Source organism: Onychomys torridus, chromosome 8 (genome assembly GCF_903995425.1).
Source record: "Onychomys torridus chromosome 8, mOncTor1.1, whole genome shotgun sequence".
Classification (NCBI taxonomy): Eukaryota; Metazoa; Chordata; class Mammalia; order Rodentia; family Cricetidae; genus Onychomys; species Onychomys torridus.
Window position 1 is genome coordinate 4,147,645 of NC_050450.1, and position 18,024 is coordinate 4,165,668.

At 40.5% G+C, this 18,024-nt stretch overlaps 1 protein-coding gene across 3 annotated transcripts in view; it reads right to left on the reverse strand.

Moving 5' to 3' along the window:
• The window catches only part of LOC118589788 (sperm-associated antigen 6), a 176,581-nt gene that overhangs the window by 56,940 nt on the left and 101,617 nt on the right, over positions 1 to 18,024 (reverse strand). For all 3 annotated transcript variants that reach the window (XM_036197364.1, XM_036197363.1, XM_036197365.1), the window contains one exon: positions 15,431 to 15,622. In XM_036197364.1, the coding sequence (XP_036053257.1) occupies positions 15,431 to 15,622 (192 nt within the window). The remainder of the gene's footprint in view (positions 1 to 15,430; positions 15,623 to 18,024) is intronic.

Here is an 18,024-nt window from a genome sequence, read left to right on the forward strand (position 1 = left end):
CCAATATGAATGCTCCTTGTTTTCAGCTGGATCAAATAAGATGCTTCTGATTAATATTCCATTGCCTAAATTCTCTCCTTACCTTTGACTAGCCTCTCAGCCTCCCTGGGTTCTGACCATCTGCGCCACATTTCAGCTTGAAGCAGTTATAGAAGAGAATACATAGTCCTGTGCTCCCTGCTCCCAAAACAGGCTAAAAGGCTAAGTTAAAGGTAAACCCCCTAGCATAGGGGACAAAATGCCTACCTAACGCCCATTGATATACCAGGAAAGTAGACCCCAAATTGTCAATTAATATATTTATTGACTAAAATGGTTCTGCAATGAGATAAGACACTTGACTTTTTATGCAAAACAAAGGAGGTATTACATGAACTTAAGAAATTATTACGTCTAGACCAGAGGTGAGTGCCTGGGGTTATAGGCAGAGAGACACTGACCCTGGGTCCAACCGCTAGAAACAGGCCATCCCAGGAGGACCTAACCAACTTGGCCCGACTTTCCAGCCAATTGACGGGCCCTGCAGGAAGGCTCCCCTTTTCCAAGCCTGCAGGAAGACACTGCAGTCTCCACACCCTGCCCCCACATCCATTTGTTCCAGACCCCAACCTCTTCCTGAGACTCAGAGACCAACCCCCAGCTCCTGTCCACCCCTGAACTCCCATCTGGACCAGAGGTGAGTGCCTGGGGTTATAGCCAGAGAGGCACTGACCCTGGGTCCAACTGCTGGACACAGGCTTTCCCGAGAGGACCTGACCAACTTGGCCCCAGTTTCTGGCCAATTGACAGGCCCTGCGGGAATGCTCCCCTTTTCCAAGACTGCAGGAAGACCCTGCAGTCTCCACACACTGCCCCCACACCCATCTGCCAGAAACCCCAGCCACTTCCTGAGAATCAGAGACCAGCCCCCAGCTTCCATCCTGCCCTGGAAGTCCCATCTGGACCAGAGACCAGAGGAACTCCCATCTGGACAACAGGAGCTCCCATCTGGACAAAATAAGGAGACCCCAGGGACTTCCCAAGACTCAGAGTCCAGCCCCGCAGCTCCTATCTGGCCAGAACTCCCATCTGGACCAGAGCTCCCATCAGGCACAGAGCTTCCATCAGGACCAGAGAGAGGCTACCTAAATCTGTCAGCTCAGTCTGGACCAAGTACACTGATAAGACCAAGAACGAACCCAAGAGGAGATGGGCAGACGTCAAGACAGAAGTACATACAACAAAATAAACAGCAAGATAGCATCACCAGAACCTAGCCCATCTCCAACAGCTAGACCTGAACATCATGGAATGGAAGAAGAAGAAGAAGAAGAAGAAGAAGAAGAAGAAGAAGAAGAAGAAGAAGAAGAAGAAGAAGAAGAAGAAGAAGAAGAAGAAGAAGAAAGAGGAGGAGGAGGAGGAGGAGAGGAAGAAGAAAACAACCTTATAAGTAACATCATGAAAAGGCTAGAGCCTTATTTATATAGAAGAAATAAAAAATAAAGTGTAGGAACAGACAAACAAAAAATGGGAAGAACCCTATAAAAAACTAGAAGAAAGGACAATTAAAGCAGAAGAAAAGAATAAGTCACTGAAAGAAAATCATGAAAAAGCAAGGGAGCAGTCCAAGACCTGAAGAGGGAAATAGAAAAAATGAAGAAGATACTAGCAGAAGGAATGCTGGAAATAGAAAATCTGAGTAAACAAACAGGATCTTCAGAGGCAAGTATAAACAACAGAATGAAAGAGATGGAAGAGAGGATCTCTGGTGTTGAAGATACAGTAGAAGAAATAGATTCATCAGTCAAAGAAAACACTAAAACCAACAAAGTCATGACCCAACATGTTCAAGAAATTTGGGACAGCACGAAAAGACCAAATCTAAGAATAATAGGGATAGAGGAAGGAGAAGAATACCAACTCAAAGGCATGGAAAATTTATTTAACAAGATCATAGAAGAAAACTTTCCCAACTTAAAGAAGGAAATGCCTATGAAGATACAAGAAGCCTATAGAACACCAAACAGACTAGACCCCCCAAAAAAGTCCCCTCGCCACATAATAATTAAACAACTAAACCTACAGAATAAAGAAAGAATATCAAGGGCAGCAAAGGACAAAGGCCAAGTGACTTCTAAGGGCAAACCCATCAGAATAATACCCGATTTCTCAATGGAGACTTTGAAAGCCAGAAGGACCTGGACAGATATAATGCAGACAGTAAGAGACCATGGATGCCAACCTAGACTAATATACCCAGCAAAACTTTCAATCACCATAGATGGAGTGAACAAGACCTTCCAAGACAAAACCAGATTTAAACAATACTTATCCACAAACCCAGCCCGACGGAAAGGACTAGAAGGAAAATTCCAACCTAAGGAAGGCAGATACACCCATGAAAACACAGGCAATAGATAACACCACAGCAGTAAACCCCAAAGAAGAGAAGTACAGAAAAACTACCACCAAAAAATAAAACTAACAACAGGAACAAGCAATCACTGGACATTAATATCCCTTAATATCAATGGAGTTAATTCACCTATAAAAAGACACAGGCTAACAGAATGGATATGAAAACAGGACCCATCTTTCTGCTTCATACAAGAAACACACCTCAAATTCAAAGACAGACACATCCTAAGAATAAAAGTCTGGGAAAAGACTTTCCAATCAAAGGGTCTTAAGAAGCAAGCTGGTGTAGCCATCCTAATATCCAGAAAAATAGACTTCAAACTAAAATCAATCAAAAGAGATGATGAAGGACATTACATACTCATTGCAGGAAAGACACACCAAGATGAAGTTGCAATTCTGAACATTTATGCCCCAAACACAAGGGCACCCACATATGTAAAAGAAACATTACTAAAGCTTAAATCACATATAAAAACCCACACATTAATAGTGGCAGACTTCAACACCCCACTTTCACCTCTGGACAGATCGGCCAAATTGAAACTTAACAGAGACATAATGGACTTAACTGATGTTATGGCTCAAATGCACTTAATCGATATCTACAAAACATTCCACCCAAACAAAAAAGAATATACCTTCTTCTCAGAACCCCATGGAACCTTCTCTAAAATCGATCACATACTTGGCCACAAAGCAAATCTCAACAGATACAAAACAACTGGAATAACCTCCTGTGTCCTATCAGACCACCATGGTTTAAAGTTAGATTTCAACAACAGAAAAAACTACAGAAATCCTACAATCTCATGGAAACTGAATAATGCTCAACTGAATCACCAATGGGTTAAGGAAGAAATAAAGAAAGAAATTAAAGACTTCCTAGAGATCAGTGAAAATGAATACAACACATACCCAAACTTATGGGATACTATGAAAGCAGTGCTAAGAGGGAAATTCATAGCACTGAATGCCCACATAAAGAAGCTGGAGAAATCTCATGCTAGTGACTTGACAGCACACCTGAAAGCCCTTGAACAGGAAGAAGCAAAGTCTCCCAGGAGGAACAGATGCCAGGAAATTATCAAATTGAGAGCTGAAATCAATAAAAATAGAAATAAAGAGAATACAAAGGATTAATGAAACAAAGAGTTGGTTCTTTGAGAAGATCAACAAGATAGACAGGCCCTTCGGCAAACTAACCAAAAGACAGAGAGACAGCATCCAAATGAACAAAATCAGAAATGAAAAGGGGGACATAACAACAGACAATGAGGAAATCCAGAGAATCATCAGGTCATACTTCAAAAACCTCTACTCCACAAAACTGGAAAACCTAAAAGAAATGGATAATTTTCTGGATAGGTACCACATACCTAAGTTAAATCAAGACCAGATAAACCATTTAAATAGTCCAATAACTCCTAAGGAAATAGAATCAGTCATTAAAGTCTCCCAACCAAAAACAGCCCAGGACCAGATGGTTTTACTTCAGAATTCTACCAGATCTTCAAAGAAGACTTAATACCAATACTCTTTAAATTATTCCACACAATAGAAGCAGAAGGAATATTACCAAACTCCTTCTATGAGGCTACAATTACCCTGATTCCTAAACCAAACAAAGATGCAACAAAGAAAGAGAACTACAGACCGATATCCCTCACGAACACTGATGCAGAAATACTCAATAAAATGCTGGCAAACAGACTCCAAGAACACATCAAAACAATTATCCACCATGATCAAGTAGGTATCATCCCAGGGATGCAAGGGTGGTTCAACATATGAAAGTCCATCAATGTAATACACCATATAAACAAACTCAAAGAAAAAAACCACACGATCATCTCACTAGATGCAGAAAAGGCATTTGATAAAATCCAACACCCCTTTATGATAAAGGTCTTGAGGCTATCAGGAATACAGGGAACATGCCTAAACATAATAAAGGCAATCTGCAGCAAGCCAACAGCCAACATCAAATTAAAGGGAGAGAAACTCAAAGCAATACCACTAAAATCAGGAACAAGGCAAGGCTGTCCCCTCTCCCCACACTTATTCAATATAGTACTTGAAGTTCTAGCCAGAGCTATAAGACAACATAAAGAGATTAAGGGGATACAAATTGGAAAGGAAGAAGTCAAGCTTTCCCTATTTGCAGATGACGTAATAGTATACAAGAGTGACCCCAAAAATTCAACCAAGGAACTGATACAGCTAATAAAAACCTTCAGCAACATAGTAGGATACAAGATCAACGCAAAAAAATCAGTAGCCCTCCTATATGCAGTAGACAAACAGGCTGAGAAGGAAATCAGAGATACATTACCCTTCACAATAGCCACAAATGATATAAAATAATTTGGCTTACTCTAACTAAGCATATGAAGGACCTATATGACAAGTACTTTTAAGTCCCTGAAAAAAGAAATTGAAGAAGATGTCAGAAAATGGAAAGATCTCCCATGCTCATGGATAGGCAGGATTAACATAGGAAAAATGGCGATCTTACCAAAAGCAATCTACAGATTCAACACAATCCCCATCAAATTACCAACACAATTCTTCACAGATCTGGAAAGAATAATACTCAACCTCATATGGAAAAACAAAAACCCAGGATAGCCAAAAGAATCCTGTACAATAAAACAACCTCTGGAGGCATCACAATCTCCGACCTCAAGCTCTACTATAAAGCTACCATACTAAAAACAGCTTGGCACTGGCATAAAAACCGACATGTGAACCAATGGAATCGAATTGAAGACCCTGACATTAACCCGCACACCTATGAACATATAAGTTTTGACAAAGAAACCAAAACTGTACAATGGAAAAAAGGAAGCATCTTCAACAAATGGTGCTGGCATAACTGGATGTCAACATGTAGAAGGCTGCAAATAGATCCATATCTGTCACCATGCACAAAACTTAAGTCCAAGGGGATCAAAGACCTCAACATAAATCCAGTTACTCTGAACCTGATAGAAGAGAAAGTAGGAAGTAGTCTTGAATGCATTGGCACCAGAGATTACTTTCTAAAATAACACCGGTAGCACAGACACTGAGAGAAACAATCAATCAATGGGACCTGTTGAAACTGATGAGCTTTTGTAGAGCAAAGGACACAGTCAATAAGACAAAGTGACAACCTATAGAATGGGAAAAGGTCTTCACCAACCCCACATCTGACAGAGGGCTAATATCCAGAATATATAAAGAACTCAAGAAATTAGACATCAACATGCCCAACAGTCCAATTAAGAAATGGGCTATAGAACTAAACAGAGAATTCTCCAAGAAGGAACCTCAAATGGCTGAACGGTATTTAAGGAATTGCTCAACATCCCTAATTATCTGGGAAATGCAAATCCAAACGACTCTGAGATACCACCTTACACCTGTCAGAGTGGCTAAGTTCAAAAACACAGAAGACAGCTTATGCTGGAGAGTATGTGGAGCAAGGGGAACTCTACTACACTGCTGGTGGGAATGCAAGCTTGTACAGCCACTTTGGAAATCAATATGGCGCTTCCTTAGAAAATTGGGAATCAATCTCCCCCAAGACCCAGCTATAGCACTCTTGGGCATATACCCAAGGAATGCTCAATCATACCACAAGGGCATTTGCTCAGCTATGTTCTTATCAGCATTGTTTGTAATACCCAGAACCTGGAAACAACCTAGATGCCCTTCAACTGAAGAATGGATAAAGAAAATATGGTACATATACACAATGGAGTACTACTCAGCAGAGAAAAACAATGACATCATGAGGTTTGCAGGCAAATGGATGGATCTAGAAAAAATTATCCTGAGTGAGGTAACCCAGACTCAGAAGAACAAACATGGTATGTACTCACTCACAGGAGGATACCAGATGTATAACAAAGATGACTAGACTGCTACACAATTCTAGGGAGGCTACCTAGAAAACAGGACCCTAAGAAAGACCCAGGGATCACCCAATGACAGAGAAATGGATGAGATCTACATGAACAATCTGGATGACAGTGGGAGTAATGAAGGGCAAGGTTTGAGGGAAAGAATGCTTAGGGGAGCAGGAGATCTCAGCTGGATCAAGAACAGAAAGGGAGAATGAGGAATAACAGACCATGATAAATGAAGACCACATGATAACAGGAATAGGCAGAGTGCTCAAGAGGTCCCCAGAAATCCACAATGATATATCCTCTGTAGACTGCTAGCAATGATCAAGAGAAACCCTGATCTGACCTAGTCTGGTGATCAGATGACTAAACACCCTAACAGTCGTCTTGGAACTCTCATCCAATAACTGATGGAAGTGGATGCATAGATCCTCAGCCAGGCCCCAGGTGGAGCTCCAGGTGTCCAACTGTTGAGAAAAAGGAGGGACTGCAAGCACGTGAATTGTTGAATCCAAGATTGCAAAAAGCACAGGGACAAATAGCCAATCGAATGGAAGCACATGAATTATGAACCAATGGCTGTGGAGTCCCCAGCTGGATCAGGACCTCTGGATAAGTGAGACAGTTGAATAGCTTGATCTGTATGGGAGGCACCCAGGCTGTGGGACCAGGACCTGTCCTTAGTGCATGAGCTGGCTGTTTGGAACCTTGGGCTTACACAGGGACACATGCTCAGTCTGGAAGAGGGGACAGGACCTGCCTGTACTGAATCCACCAGGTTTAAATGAATCCCCAGGGGTGTCTTGGTGCTGGAGGACATGGGAATGGAGGGGAGGGGCTGGGGGGAAGGTGGGGGTGGGCGTGGGAGTGGGGAGGACAGGGGAACCCATAGCTGATGTATAAAATTAAAACACATAATAATAATAATAATAATAATAATAATAATAATAATAAAGAAATTATTACTTCTGTATAAATCATTCAGGATTATAATTGGCTGTACTCAAAGATCAGATCAAAACTATAGAACATTAAAAATGATAATAGATGCAGATATCACTGCCAATGGCTTTAAAATATCTCTCCTTACTAAAAATTTTTTCAGGCTTAAGAATGTAAGCCTCCTTGTCCTTGCTAATTTAGTTAATTTGTAACTAATTGGGAAAACTGTATGTCCAGATTTGATTCATATATTCTCTCAAAATTAAGCCTACATAACATTTGATTTTGTTTCCCTAACCTCATCATGATGTAGACAGCCATATGGCTGGCAGTCATCTTATACTGAGGATTATTAAGGTAAAGTATATATATGTATATGTATATATATACAAGCTCTCTGTTCATTTTATCTCCTTCTAGAGTAAGCAAACAACAGGAATCATCACATCACAGCAATACCTCCTGGTACCAACTTTAATCAAGTTAAGGTTTCCATTGCAGTGAAGAGACACCATGTCCATTAGGTATGAATGACTGACTATCAACTAGTATTCCCTAAGTCTCCAATATGATAGCAGCTTTCATAAGACTAGGACTTACAGTCTCCTGAGAAAGAAAGAAGTGTGACAGGGAAAGATCCCAGGGCCGAATGGGAACAGGAGAAAAGGGGCTTGTATGTTGGGGTGTGGCCCAACTCAGAGGAAAGGACCCTCTCAGAAAAGGACCCCCTCAAGGGACTCAAAACTCTATCATAGGATATATAACTTGTTTATCAAATATCTTATTTATCAAACATATGCCATCATTTATTTAAATTCTCTATAAGCTTATTGTTGAACACTTAACAAAGACATATGTGTAAATCTCTAAGTTAGCTTTTGTTAATCTGAACAGATAAATTTCATACCAATCTAAGATATTTGACCACAACAGCTCTTATAAAGGAAAACATTTAATTGGGCTGGCTTACAATTCAAGATTTGGTCCATTAACATCACGGCAGCATTCAGGCAGACATGGTGCTGGAGAAGGAGCTGAGAGTTCTTGATCCAAAGGCAATAGGAAGTGAACTAAACTAAGCATGGCTTAAGCATAGGATAACTCAAAACCTGCTCCCACAGTGACATACTTTCTCCAACAGGGCCACGTCTATCTAAACAAGGCCACACCTCCTAATATGCCACTTCCTATGAGCTTTAGGGGCAAATTACATTCAAACTACTACCTCTACAATGAAAACATTAAACCTCTAAAAAAGAGAGAAAGGCACTAGAAAATAGAAAGGCATTCCATGCACATGGATTGGTAGAATTATTTTATTTACTTGTTTGTTTGCTTGCTTGCTTTCTTGCTTCTTTTTTGAGACAGGGTTTCTCTGTGTAGCTTTGGGGCCTTTCCCGGAACTCACTCTGTATCCCAGGCTGGCCTCGAACTCACACAGATCTGCCTGGCTCTGCCTCCCAGTGCTGGGGTTAAGGGCGTGCACCACCGCCGCCTGGCTGGAATGGCAGAATTAATGTGGTGAGAATGACCTTTCTAGTAAGATCTATCTATAGATTCAATGCAATCCTAATCAAACTATCCCATAATTCATAATGAACAACAAAGACCCCAGGTAGCCAAGCAATCCTGAGAGGGGGAAAACCTATCCTGGAGGGATTGCTACTCCAGAACTTAAGATAACTTACAGAGACACAGTAATGAAAATAAGGTTTGGGCACAAAAAATGGACATGTAGACTGATGGAGCAAAATAGAAGAACCAAACGTGAGCACACATGTGACATGTGACAAAGATGCCAGAAATAATAAGCTGAAGAAGAAAAAAACATCTCCAGAAAAGGGTCATGAAAATGGATGTCTACACAAAGAATGAAATTAGGTCCATATCTATCATCTTGAAAAAAAACCCATCTCCAAACTGATTAAAGCCCTAAATGTGAGACCTAAAACTGCTAGAAGACAGGCAGCAGTCTACATGACGTAGTTGCAGGAAAGCACTTTCTGAATAGGTCTCCATTTGCTCAAAGGCCAGGGCCAGCAGTTGACAAGTGGAACTTTGTAAAACTAAAAAGCTTCTGTACAGATAAAGAAATAATCAGCTTAATGTCAAGAAAGTCTAGTGAATGCAAAAGAATCTTTGCTATCTCTGCACTTGACATCCAGAATCTTTAAAGAACTCAAAAATAATCAGAAAAACAAATGTCCCCTTTGAAAGATGGGTCTGAAATGTGAACAAAGGATTCTCAAAAGTAAAAAATTTTAAAGGCTAAGAAATATCTCACAAAATATTCATTACCCATAGCAATTAAAAAATGCAAATTAAAACAATACTGATATTTCATTTTATCCCAGTCATGAAAGCAAAGATCAACAAAACAACCAATCAACAAATCCTGGGGTGGATATGGGGAATAAGACACCCTCATTATTTGTTGGTGGAATTGCACACTGGTGCATCAGTCTGGCAATCAGTGTAGACAATTCTCAAAGGTTAAAAGGAAATCTATAATATGACTCAGCTAGGCCACTCCTTGGCATATACCCAAAGAACTCAAAATCTTATTGCACAGATAAGTTCAGCCATGTTCATTGCTGCTCTATTCACAATAGCTAGAAAATAGAAATCACCTAAATGTCCTTCCTTTGATGAATGGATAGTAGAAATGTGATAACTATACACTATGAAATGCTATTCAGCTGTAAAAAAAAAATGAAATCATGAACTTTTTAGGTAAACAGATAGAACTAGAAAAGATCATATTGAATGAGGTAACTCAGACCCAGAAAGACAAACACTCTCTCATCAGAAGCTCCTAGCTTCAAATTTTCAGATATAAGTGTGGTCCTCTCTGCTTATCATGATCTTCTCTATATAATAGAGACCATTAGAGAAAACCACAACCAATCAAACTGCAAAGTATTGTAGTCCAGCTCCAAAGGATACCTCTATTCCTTCACCTAAAACTTGGGAAATATTATGGAATGGGGGGTAGAAAGGTTGTAAGAGTCAGAGGACCAGGGAGTTTCCTGTGAGATTGTGTCTTCTATGAATGTCAGAAGCTCCACCCATGAAGTCTCACCAATGTGACCACCTAAGAATGAGCCAAACAAGGACAACAATAGGCATGTTAAAGTGGTCCAGAGAAATCCCAGGAAGCCTCAGCTCTACATAGAGAACTATAAGCAACTAAGAATGCTGAAAGCAGGAGAAAGAGTCTTCCCCAAGTAAGAGCATACCAATTGGCTATCCCATACCAAATGGCCAGCTCTAAAGACATACATAAGAATAACATCATAAAGAATAGACTGACCAGGTTATATTCAGGAATATAAATGTATAGACTTTATATATATATATGTAACAATATCTAATGAAAAAAGAGGTCATGAACTGAAAAAGAGTGAAGAGGGGTATATGGAAAGGTTTATGGGGCAGAAAGGGAAGGTGGAAATTATGCTATACTATAATCTCAAAAGTAAAAGAAATAATAAAAATGCAAAAATGACCCAGTTTTCAGATGCAAGGGCTTTTAATATAGCAGAAGGCTTACCTAGCATGAGCAAGACCCTGAATTATATTCCCATCACTTCAAAGTATTAATAATAATGACAAAAGATCTGAATGGACATTTTTCCAAGAATACATATCAATGGCAGTAAGTATATGAAGATATTCTAAACATTATTGACCACTATCAAATTCCAATCAAAACTACAAAATGGCAACAATCAAAAATAAACAAGCAACTACTGTTAGTGGGAGTGTGAACAAAACTAGTCCACTCCTAGTTAGTGGGAATGTAAAATGGTGCAGCTACGATTGAAAGATATTTTAGTGGTTCCTTACTATGTTAAGCAGTGTTACCATGACTCAACAACTCCACTTTTGATGATATAAGCTGCCAGAGGAAGCCTCTCTGATGATGACTGGATAAGACACTGATCATATTTGTCTTTCTGGGTCTGAGTTACCTTACTCAGGATGATTTTTTCTAGTTCTTCATTTGGCTGCAAATTTCATGATGTTATTTTTTAACAGCTGATACTCCATTGTGGACATTCTTCTGTTGAGGGACATCTAGGTTGTTTCCAGTTTCTGGCTATTACGAATAAAGCCACAATGAACATGGTTGAGCAAGTGTCCTTGTGGTAGGATGGAGCATCCTTTGGGTATATGCCCAAGAGTGGCATAGCTAAATCTTGAGTAAATCAATTCCCAACTTTCTGAGGAACCATCATATAGGTTTCCATAGTGACTGTACAAGTTTGTACTCCCATCAGCAATGGAGGAATGTTGCCCTGGCTCCACATTCTCATCAGCATGAGCTGTTATTTGTGTTGTTGATCTTAGCCATTCTGACAAGTATAAGATAGAATCTCAAGGTAGCTTTGATTTGCATTTCCCTCACAGCTAAGATGTTGAACTTTGTTGTTGTTGTTGTTGTTGTTGTTGTTGTTCTTGTTCTTGTTCTTGTTCTTGTTTTGTTTTTCAAGACAGGGTTTCTCTGTGTAGCTTTGCGTCTTTCCTGGAACTCACTTGGTAGCCCAGGCTGGCCTCAAACTCACAGAGATCCACCTGGCTCTGCCTCCTGAGTACTGGGATTAAAGGTATGTGCCACCACTGCCCAGCTTAAAAATGTTGAACATTTTTTAAGTGTTTTTCAGCCAATTGAGTTTCCTCTATTGAGAATTCTTTGTTTAGATCTGTATCCCATTTTTAAATCTGGATATTTGGGTTTTTTGACATCTGGTTTCTTGCATTCTTTTTGTTTGTTTGTTTTTGTTTTGTTTTGTTTTCAAAGAGATTTTTTTATTTAAAAAAAATTTTATTCCTTTTACATACCAACCACAGATTCCCCCTCTCATCCCTCCTTCTGCTGCCTCCAATCCCCACCTTCTCCACCCTGCTCCCCCATCCCCTCCTCCAAAAGGATAAGTTCTCCCATTGAGGGGACAGCAAAGCCTGGTACATTCAGTTGAGGCAAGACCAACACCCACCCTCCCTTGCATCAAGATTGAGAAAGGTGTCCAGCCATAGGTAATGGGACCCAGAAAGCCATCTCATGCACCAGGGATAGATTCTGATCACACTGCCAGAGGCCTCTCAAACAGACCCATCTGCACAACTGTCTCCCTTATGCAGAGTGTCTAGTCTGGTCCCATGCAGGTTCCACAGCTATTGGTCTAAAGTTCATGAGCTTGGTTCAGTTGTCTCTCTAGGTGTCCCCATCATGATCTTGACCCCCTTTGCTCATATAATCCCTCTTCCCTCTCTTTGACTAGACTCCTGGAGCTCATTGATATTAGTCCTTTATCAGATGTGGAGTTAGTAAAATATTTTCCCATTCTGTCGGCTGCTGTTTTGTTCTAATGATGGTGTCCTTTGCCTTACAGAAGCTTTTCAGTTTCATGAGGTCCATTATTAATCATTGATCTTATTGCCTGCATTATTTGTGTTCTAATCAGAAAGTCATCTATACTGATGCATTCAAGGCTACTCCCTAGCTTCTCTTCTATACAGTTCAGAGTGTATTGCTTTATGTTGAGGTCTTTGATCCATCAAAAAGACTAGAATTTAGGGTTGAGGGTTCCATGTAGGCACCAGCTCAACTTCAGTGAGTTATGTGGGTGTTGTCCTCAGCAATGGGGCCCTGAAATCAGTTTGTGGGGAGCAACCTTTTGTCTTGGCAGCAGCCTAGGTTGTTTGGGGACTTCCATGGGCCCCCTTTGGCCAACAACCCAGTTGAATGTAACCTACTTAGCCTTGCCACTGGAAGCCTCCTCTGGCTACAAGAGTTGGCCAGTTGAGACTCTGTATCCTCCATTACTATGAGTCCTCATAGTAATTCTAGGAAGTTTCCATTGTATTAGGTTTCCACATCACCCCCAAGTGATCCCCCAACTCCAACTGTCTCTCCCTGTGCTCTCTCCTTACATCCCATCCCACCACCTCCACCTGATCCCCCCACTCCCATCCCCACTTGTCCCCAGTCCATTCATAAAAGTCATTCTATTCCCCCCAGGGAGATCCCTGTGTCCCCTGTAACATCCCTACTCTTAACATAACTCATCTGGGTCTACGGATTGAAATACAGAGGTTATTAAATTAATCTTTGGTGATGGTTGCAATTCTGTAAATATACTTAATGCCATTTTAATTACATACTTTAAATGGGTAAAATGGATGGTATATAATTACACTGAATAAAGCTTCTAAAAGTGAAATAACAACTGTGAACACAATAGGTACTAATTAATATTAAGTATTCTAGAAATAATATACAATAGGTACTAAATAATAACAAATATTCTAGAAATAGTTTTGAAACTAACTCATCCAAATGGCAAACTAAGATAAAACATTTAATAATGATGCTTCTAAACCAAAACAAATGAAAACAAGTATTTTTAATTATAAATAAATAGATATTTATAGTATAGATAGGCTTATCAGACAAAATACTTCCTTTTTTTTCATTGAAGTGTTCGGAATAAAACAGATGCAAACAGACAGAAAGTCATACTGTGTGACAGCGTGGAAGAAATGCTAACAAGCCGCTCTCTGATTCTCCCAGATTGGACCCAATTATGGATTAAGGAGTGCTTATAGAAGGTGACTGCACTGGTTACTTTTATGTCATTTGGGTAGAGGGATCTTAGTTGAGAAAATTGGCTCCATACAATTGGTCGATAGGCAAGTCCATCAGGCATTTTCTTGATTAATGACTGACATGGGAGGACCCAGCCTATTGTGGGTGGTGACAACCTTGGGCAGGTGGTCCTAAGTTGTAAAAACAAAAATCAGGCTGAGCAAACCATGAGGAGCAAGCCAGTAATCAGGGATCCATCATGCCTTCTGCTTCATTTCTGCCTCCAGGTTTATGCCTTGAACTCTCTCCTTCAATAGGCTATGACCCAAACTAGATAAGTCAAATAAATCCTTTCTCCCCTAAATGGCTTTTGATCACATTGTTTTATCACAGCAATAGAAACCATAACTAAAATGGTGGCATGCCTTTTGGACAAAATGAACTTCAGCATGGCCTCCTAGTTTAAGAACTGCCAGAATAACAAATGAAAATACCACAAAATAGTTCTTGATGTTTTCAGATACACTTTTCCCCAACAAGGAAGTGTCAAATCAAACAGAGTTGACCAAACTCAATGTTTTAAATCTATAAAGCAGCAGTTGATAGAATCCAAGAGACTTTGGAGAAGAGGGGAAGAATGGAGGAGCCCCTTCAGCAAGATGCTCAGAGGACCTGAACCTTCTAAACTGAAGTCTGAGGAAGGTTCTGCACCATTAATATCAGGCCTGACAACAGTCCATTTTTCAGTTTAATATAAAAAGAAGCTGCTGAAAGCGAATACTTAATTTCTATTAAATAAGCCACATTTGATAAACTTAAACACATGAGGAAGGAAATTGGGGGCTGATGAGATGGCTCAGTGAGTCAAGGCATTTGCTGCCAAGTCTTTTTTTTTTTTTTTTTTTTTTTTGGTTTCTCAAGACAGGGTTTCTCTGTAGCTTTGGAGCCTGTCCTGGACTAGCTCTGTAGCCCAGGCTGGCCTCGAACTCACAGAGATCCACCTGCCTCTGCCTCCCGAGTGCTGGGATTACAGGCGTGTGCCACCACCGCCCGGTGTTGCCAAGTCTTAAAACCTGGGTTCAATCTGCAGGGAACATTGAACATTGAACACAATGGAAGGAGAGAACAGACTCCCACATGTTGTTCTCTGGCCTCCCCATATACACCATGGTGTGCACATGCACACAAATACACACATGCACAAATAATAAGATAACATAATAAAAAATTTAATAAGATTGCATGAAAATAATTCTTCATAGAAAATAACAGAAATAGAGACCAAAAAACATTGATTTTATAAACAACTTGATTCTATAGAGAATGTTTTTTAAAACACATGATTACTCCATTTTTAAAGGAAAGGGTCTCATGTAGCCCAGGTTGGCCTTGGAGTCTCTGTATAGTCAGAGATGACTGAACTCTTCTATCTTTGGAGTACTGGGACTGTAAGTGTGTACCACCACACTTGACTTTAAATTTATTTCTTATTTTAGAAAAACAACATTGTCCATCAGAAAATTAAAAGATTTTAAATCACACATCAAAAGAGAACTAGTCCTATCTAACCCATCTTCCCAAACCGTAAAGACTGGACACTCACTTTCACCTGCAAGTCCTCAGAGCTCTCTGGCGACATGTACAAAGAAAGCAGAACTGGCAGAGTGTTGGTGACCGCCACCGCCCTGGCGTGCTCCGGCGTGTGTCTTCCCAGCTGTCCTAAGGCCCAGGCAGCAGCAGCCTTGATGTGATCTTCTGGTTCTTCTGAGAGGCAGATTGACAACTGGGGTACACCCTGCCGGGGACCCAAAGAGCAAGTGTTATATGCAAATCTAGAACAGACTTGTAGAATCTACCCTGTCTCTCAGACAACTAAAGAAGTCATTTTGGCTTTCATCCCTTTCTCCTGAGTGATTCAAGTAACGGGCACATCATAAGGCCTGCCATTTAAGTCAGTTATGTGGCTAGAACCAAACTGTGTTAATTATCTGTAACAAGCTAACTTAACTATCCTTGTATCTCTAATAGTTTTTACTCTCCAATGAAACAACACATGCCACACACCAGGCAAAAACCAACACTACTGTAACCAACTAAAACTGTTTAGGATTGTAAAGCCCTTATTTTCCCTTATTTAAAAAATTAACAAAGCAGAGCTGGAGAGATGGTTCAGCAGTTAAGAGCACTGGCTGATCTTCCAGAGTTCCTGAGTTCAATTACCAGCAACCACATGGTGCCTCACAACCATCTCTAGTAAGATCTGATGTCTTCTTCTGGTGTGCAGGCATATGTGCAGATAAAACACTCGTGTACATAAAATACATAAATAAATCTTTTAAAAAGGTTAACCAAGGACTGAGGGTATAGCCAAGAGCCCTTGCCTAGCATATGTGCCACCATGGGTTCAATCTTCATACACACACACACACACACACACACACACACACACACACACACACAAAGTTTTCACCATTTACGGTAAATCTGAGAACAACATTATTATGATAGAATAAAATTTTAATAATATGGGCAAGTGGAATATATTCCACTAATATCTTTCTTGAAGTAGCACTTATTTATTTATTTATTTATTTATTTATTTATTTATGTCAACTTAATTATAGTTTTGCTCATCCTAACATGATTGAATGCCTCAGCAGGAATGAATCCTTTTGTTATATAGTAGACATTTTATCTCTTAAGCATTAATGTTAACTAATAACAGAAACATAACTACCTAGAATACCTCAAACACATCACAGTTCACATATCAAAGGAAAACAAATCAAATTCTAATTCCAGACTCTTGGTGAGCATATTTTTCTAATTTGAGACTTTACCCCAAATTCAGTACAACAACAACAAAAAAATAAAAGACCCAACCTCTCAGTATCAGAAGGCCATAACACCAAGTAAAGGTTAAAATTATTAGGTTACAGTTCAGTTTCCTGAAGAGACTTACCATATTTTTTTCATCTGTTCCTTTCCTACAACTACATACTGCATCCACCAATACAAAAGCTCAGCCCTTCTTCAGAGTGAAGTGATGCTCTAAAGAGCACATACTTGTAGATTTAACCAGACGGAGGCAGAAGAGACAAGGCAAACAGCTCATGGACCCCGTCCCCAGCTCTGGTCTACAGGCTCACTGGTTATGAATTGCCATGACACAAGGAGTTACAGACTGCCACTGAACATTGGGCATCGTTTCCCCACCCTTTCCTCCCTCCAAATCTTCCCATACAACCCTCCTTGCTTTCCTTCAAATTCATGGCCTCTTTTTTTTATTATTAAGAAATTTTCTATTCACTTTACATACCAACCACAGATCCCCCCTCCCTCTTCCCAGCCTTTCCCCCGCAACCCACCCTCCATTCCCACCTCCTCCAAGGCCAGGTCTCCCATGGGGAGTCAACAGAGCCTGGTACATTCAGTTGAGGCAGGTCCAAGCCTCTCCTCCCTGCACCAAAGCTGCCCGAAGTGTGACACTTCAGGCGCTAGGCTCCAAAAAGCCAGTTCAAGCACCCTGGACGAATCCCGATCGCCCTGCCTGGGGTCCCTCAAAACAGTTCAAGCTAAACAACTGTCTCGAGTATCCAGAGGGCCGAGTCCAGTCCCATGGGGACCATCGTCTCTTTTTTCATTAATTGCTGTGTGTGTGTGTGTGTGTGTGTGTGTGTGTGTGTGTGTGCAAGCGCGCGCGCATGTGTGTATTCCTAAATACATAAATACAATCTACCCCATTGGTGTAATTTTGCTTGTATGTATATGTTTTCAGGGCTAACTATTTGGGTAGAAAATTGGTCTGCAGAAGGGAAAAATGATGTAATTACATTATAATCTCAAAAATTTTTAAATGGTTTTTTGTTTGTTTGTTTTTTGAAGCAGGGTTTCCCTGTGTAGCCCAGGCTTTCCTGGAGCTCACTCTGTAGATCAGGCTGGACTTGAACTCACAGATCTGCCTGACGCAGCCTTCTAAGTGCCGGGATTAAAGGTGTGCGCCACAACTGCCTGGCGAAAAACAAAGAGAGAGAGTGTAACAAGCTTAAGCATCATCACTACTAGGTCAAGGAGAGAGTGCTGCGTGGCTCTGTGCTTTGTCTCAAACTACTGCCGCCACTTTGACCTCTAAGAAACTGAAAAACCAAAGGAAAACTGGCAGCTAAGGGGACGCGTCTTGGTTGCTTGAGCTGGAGC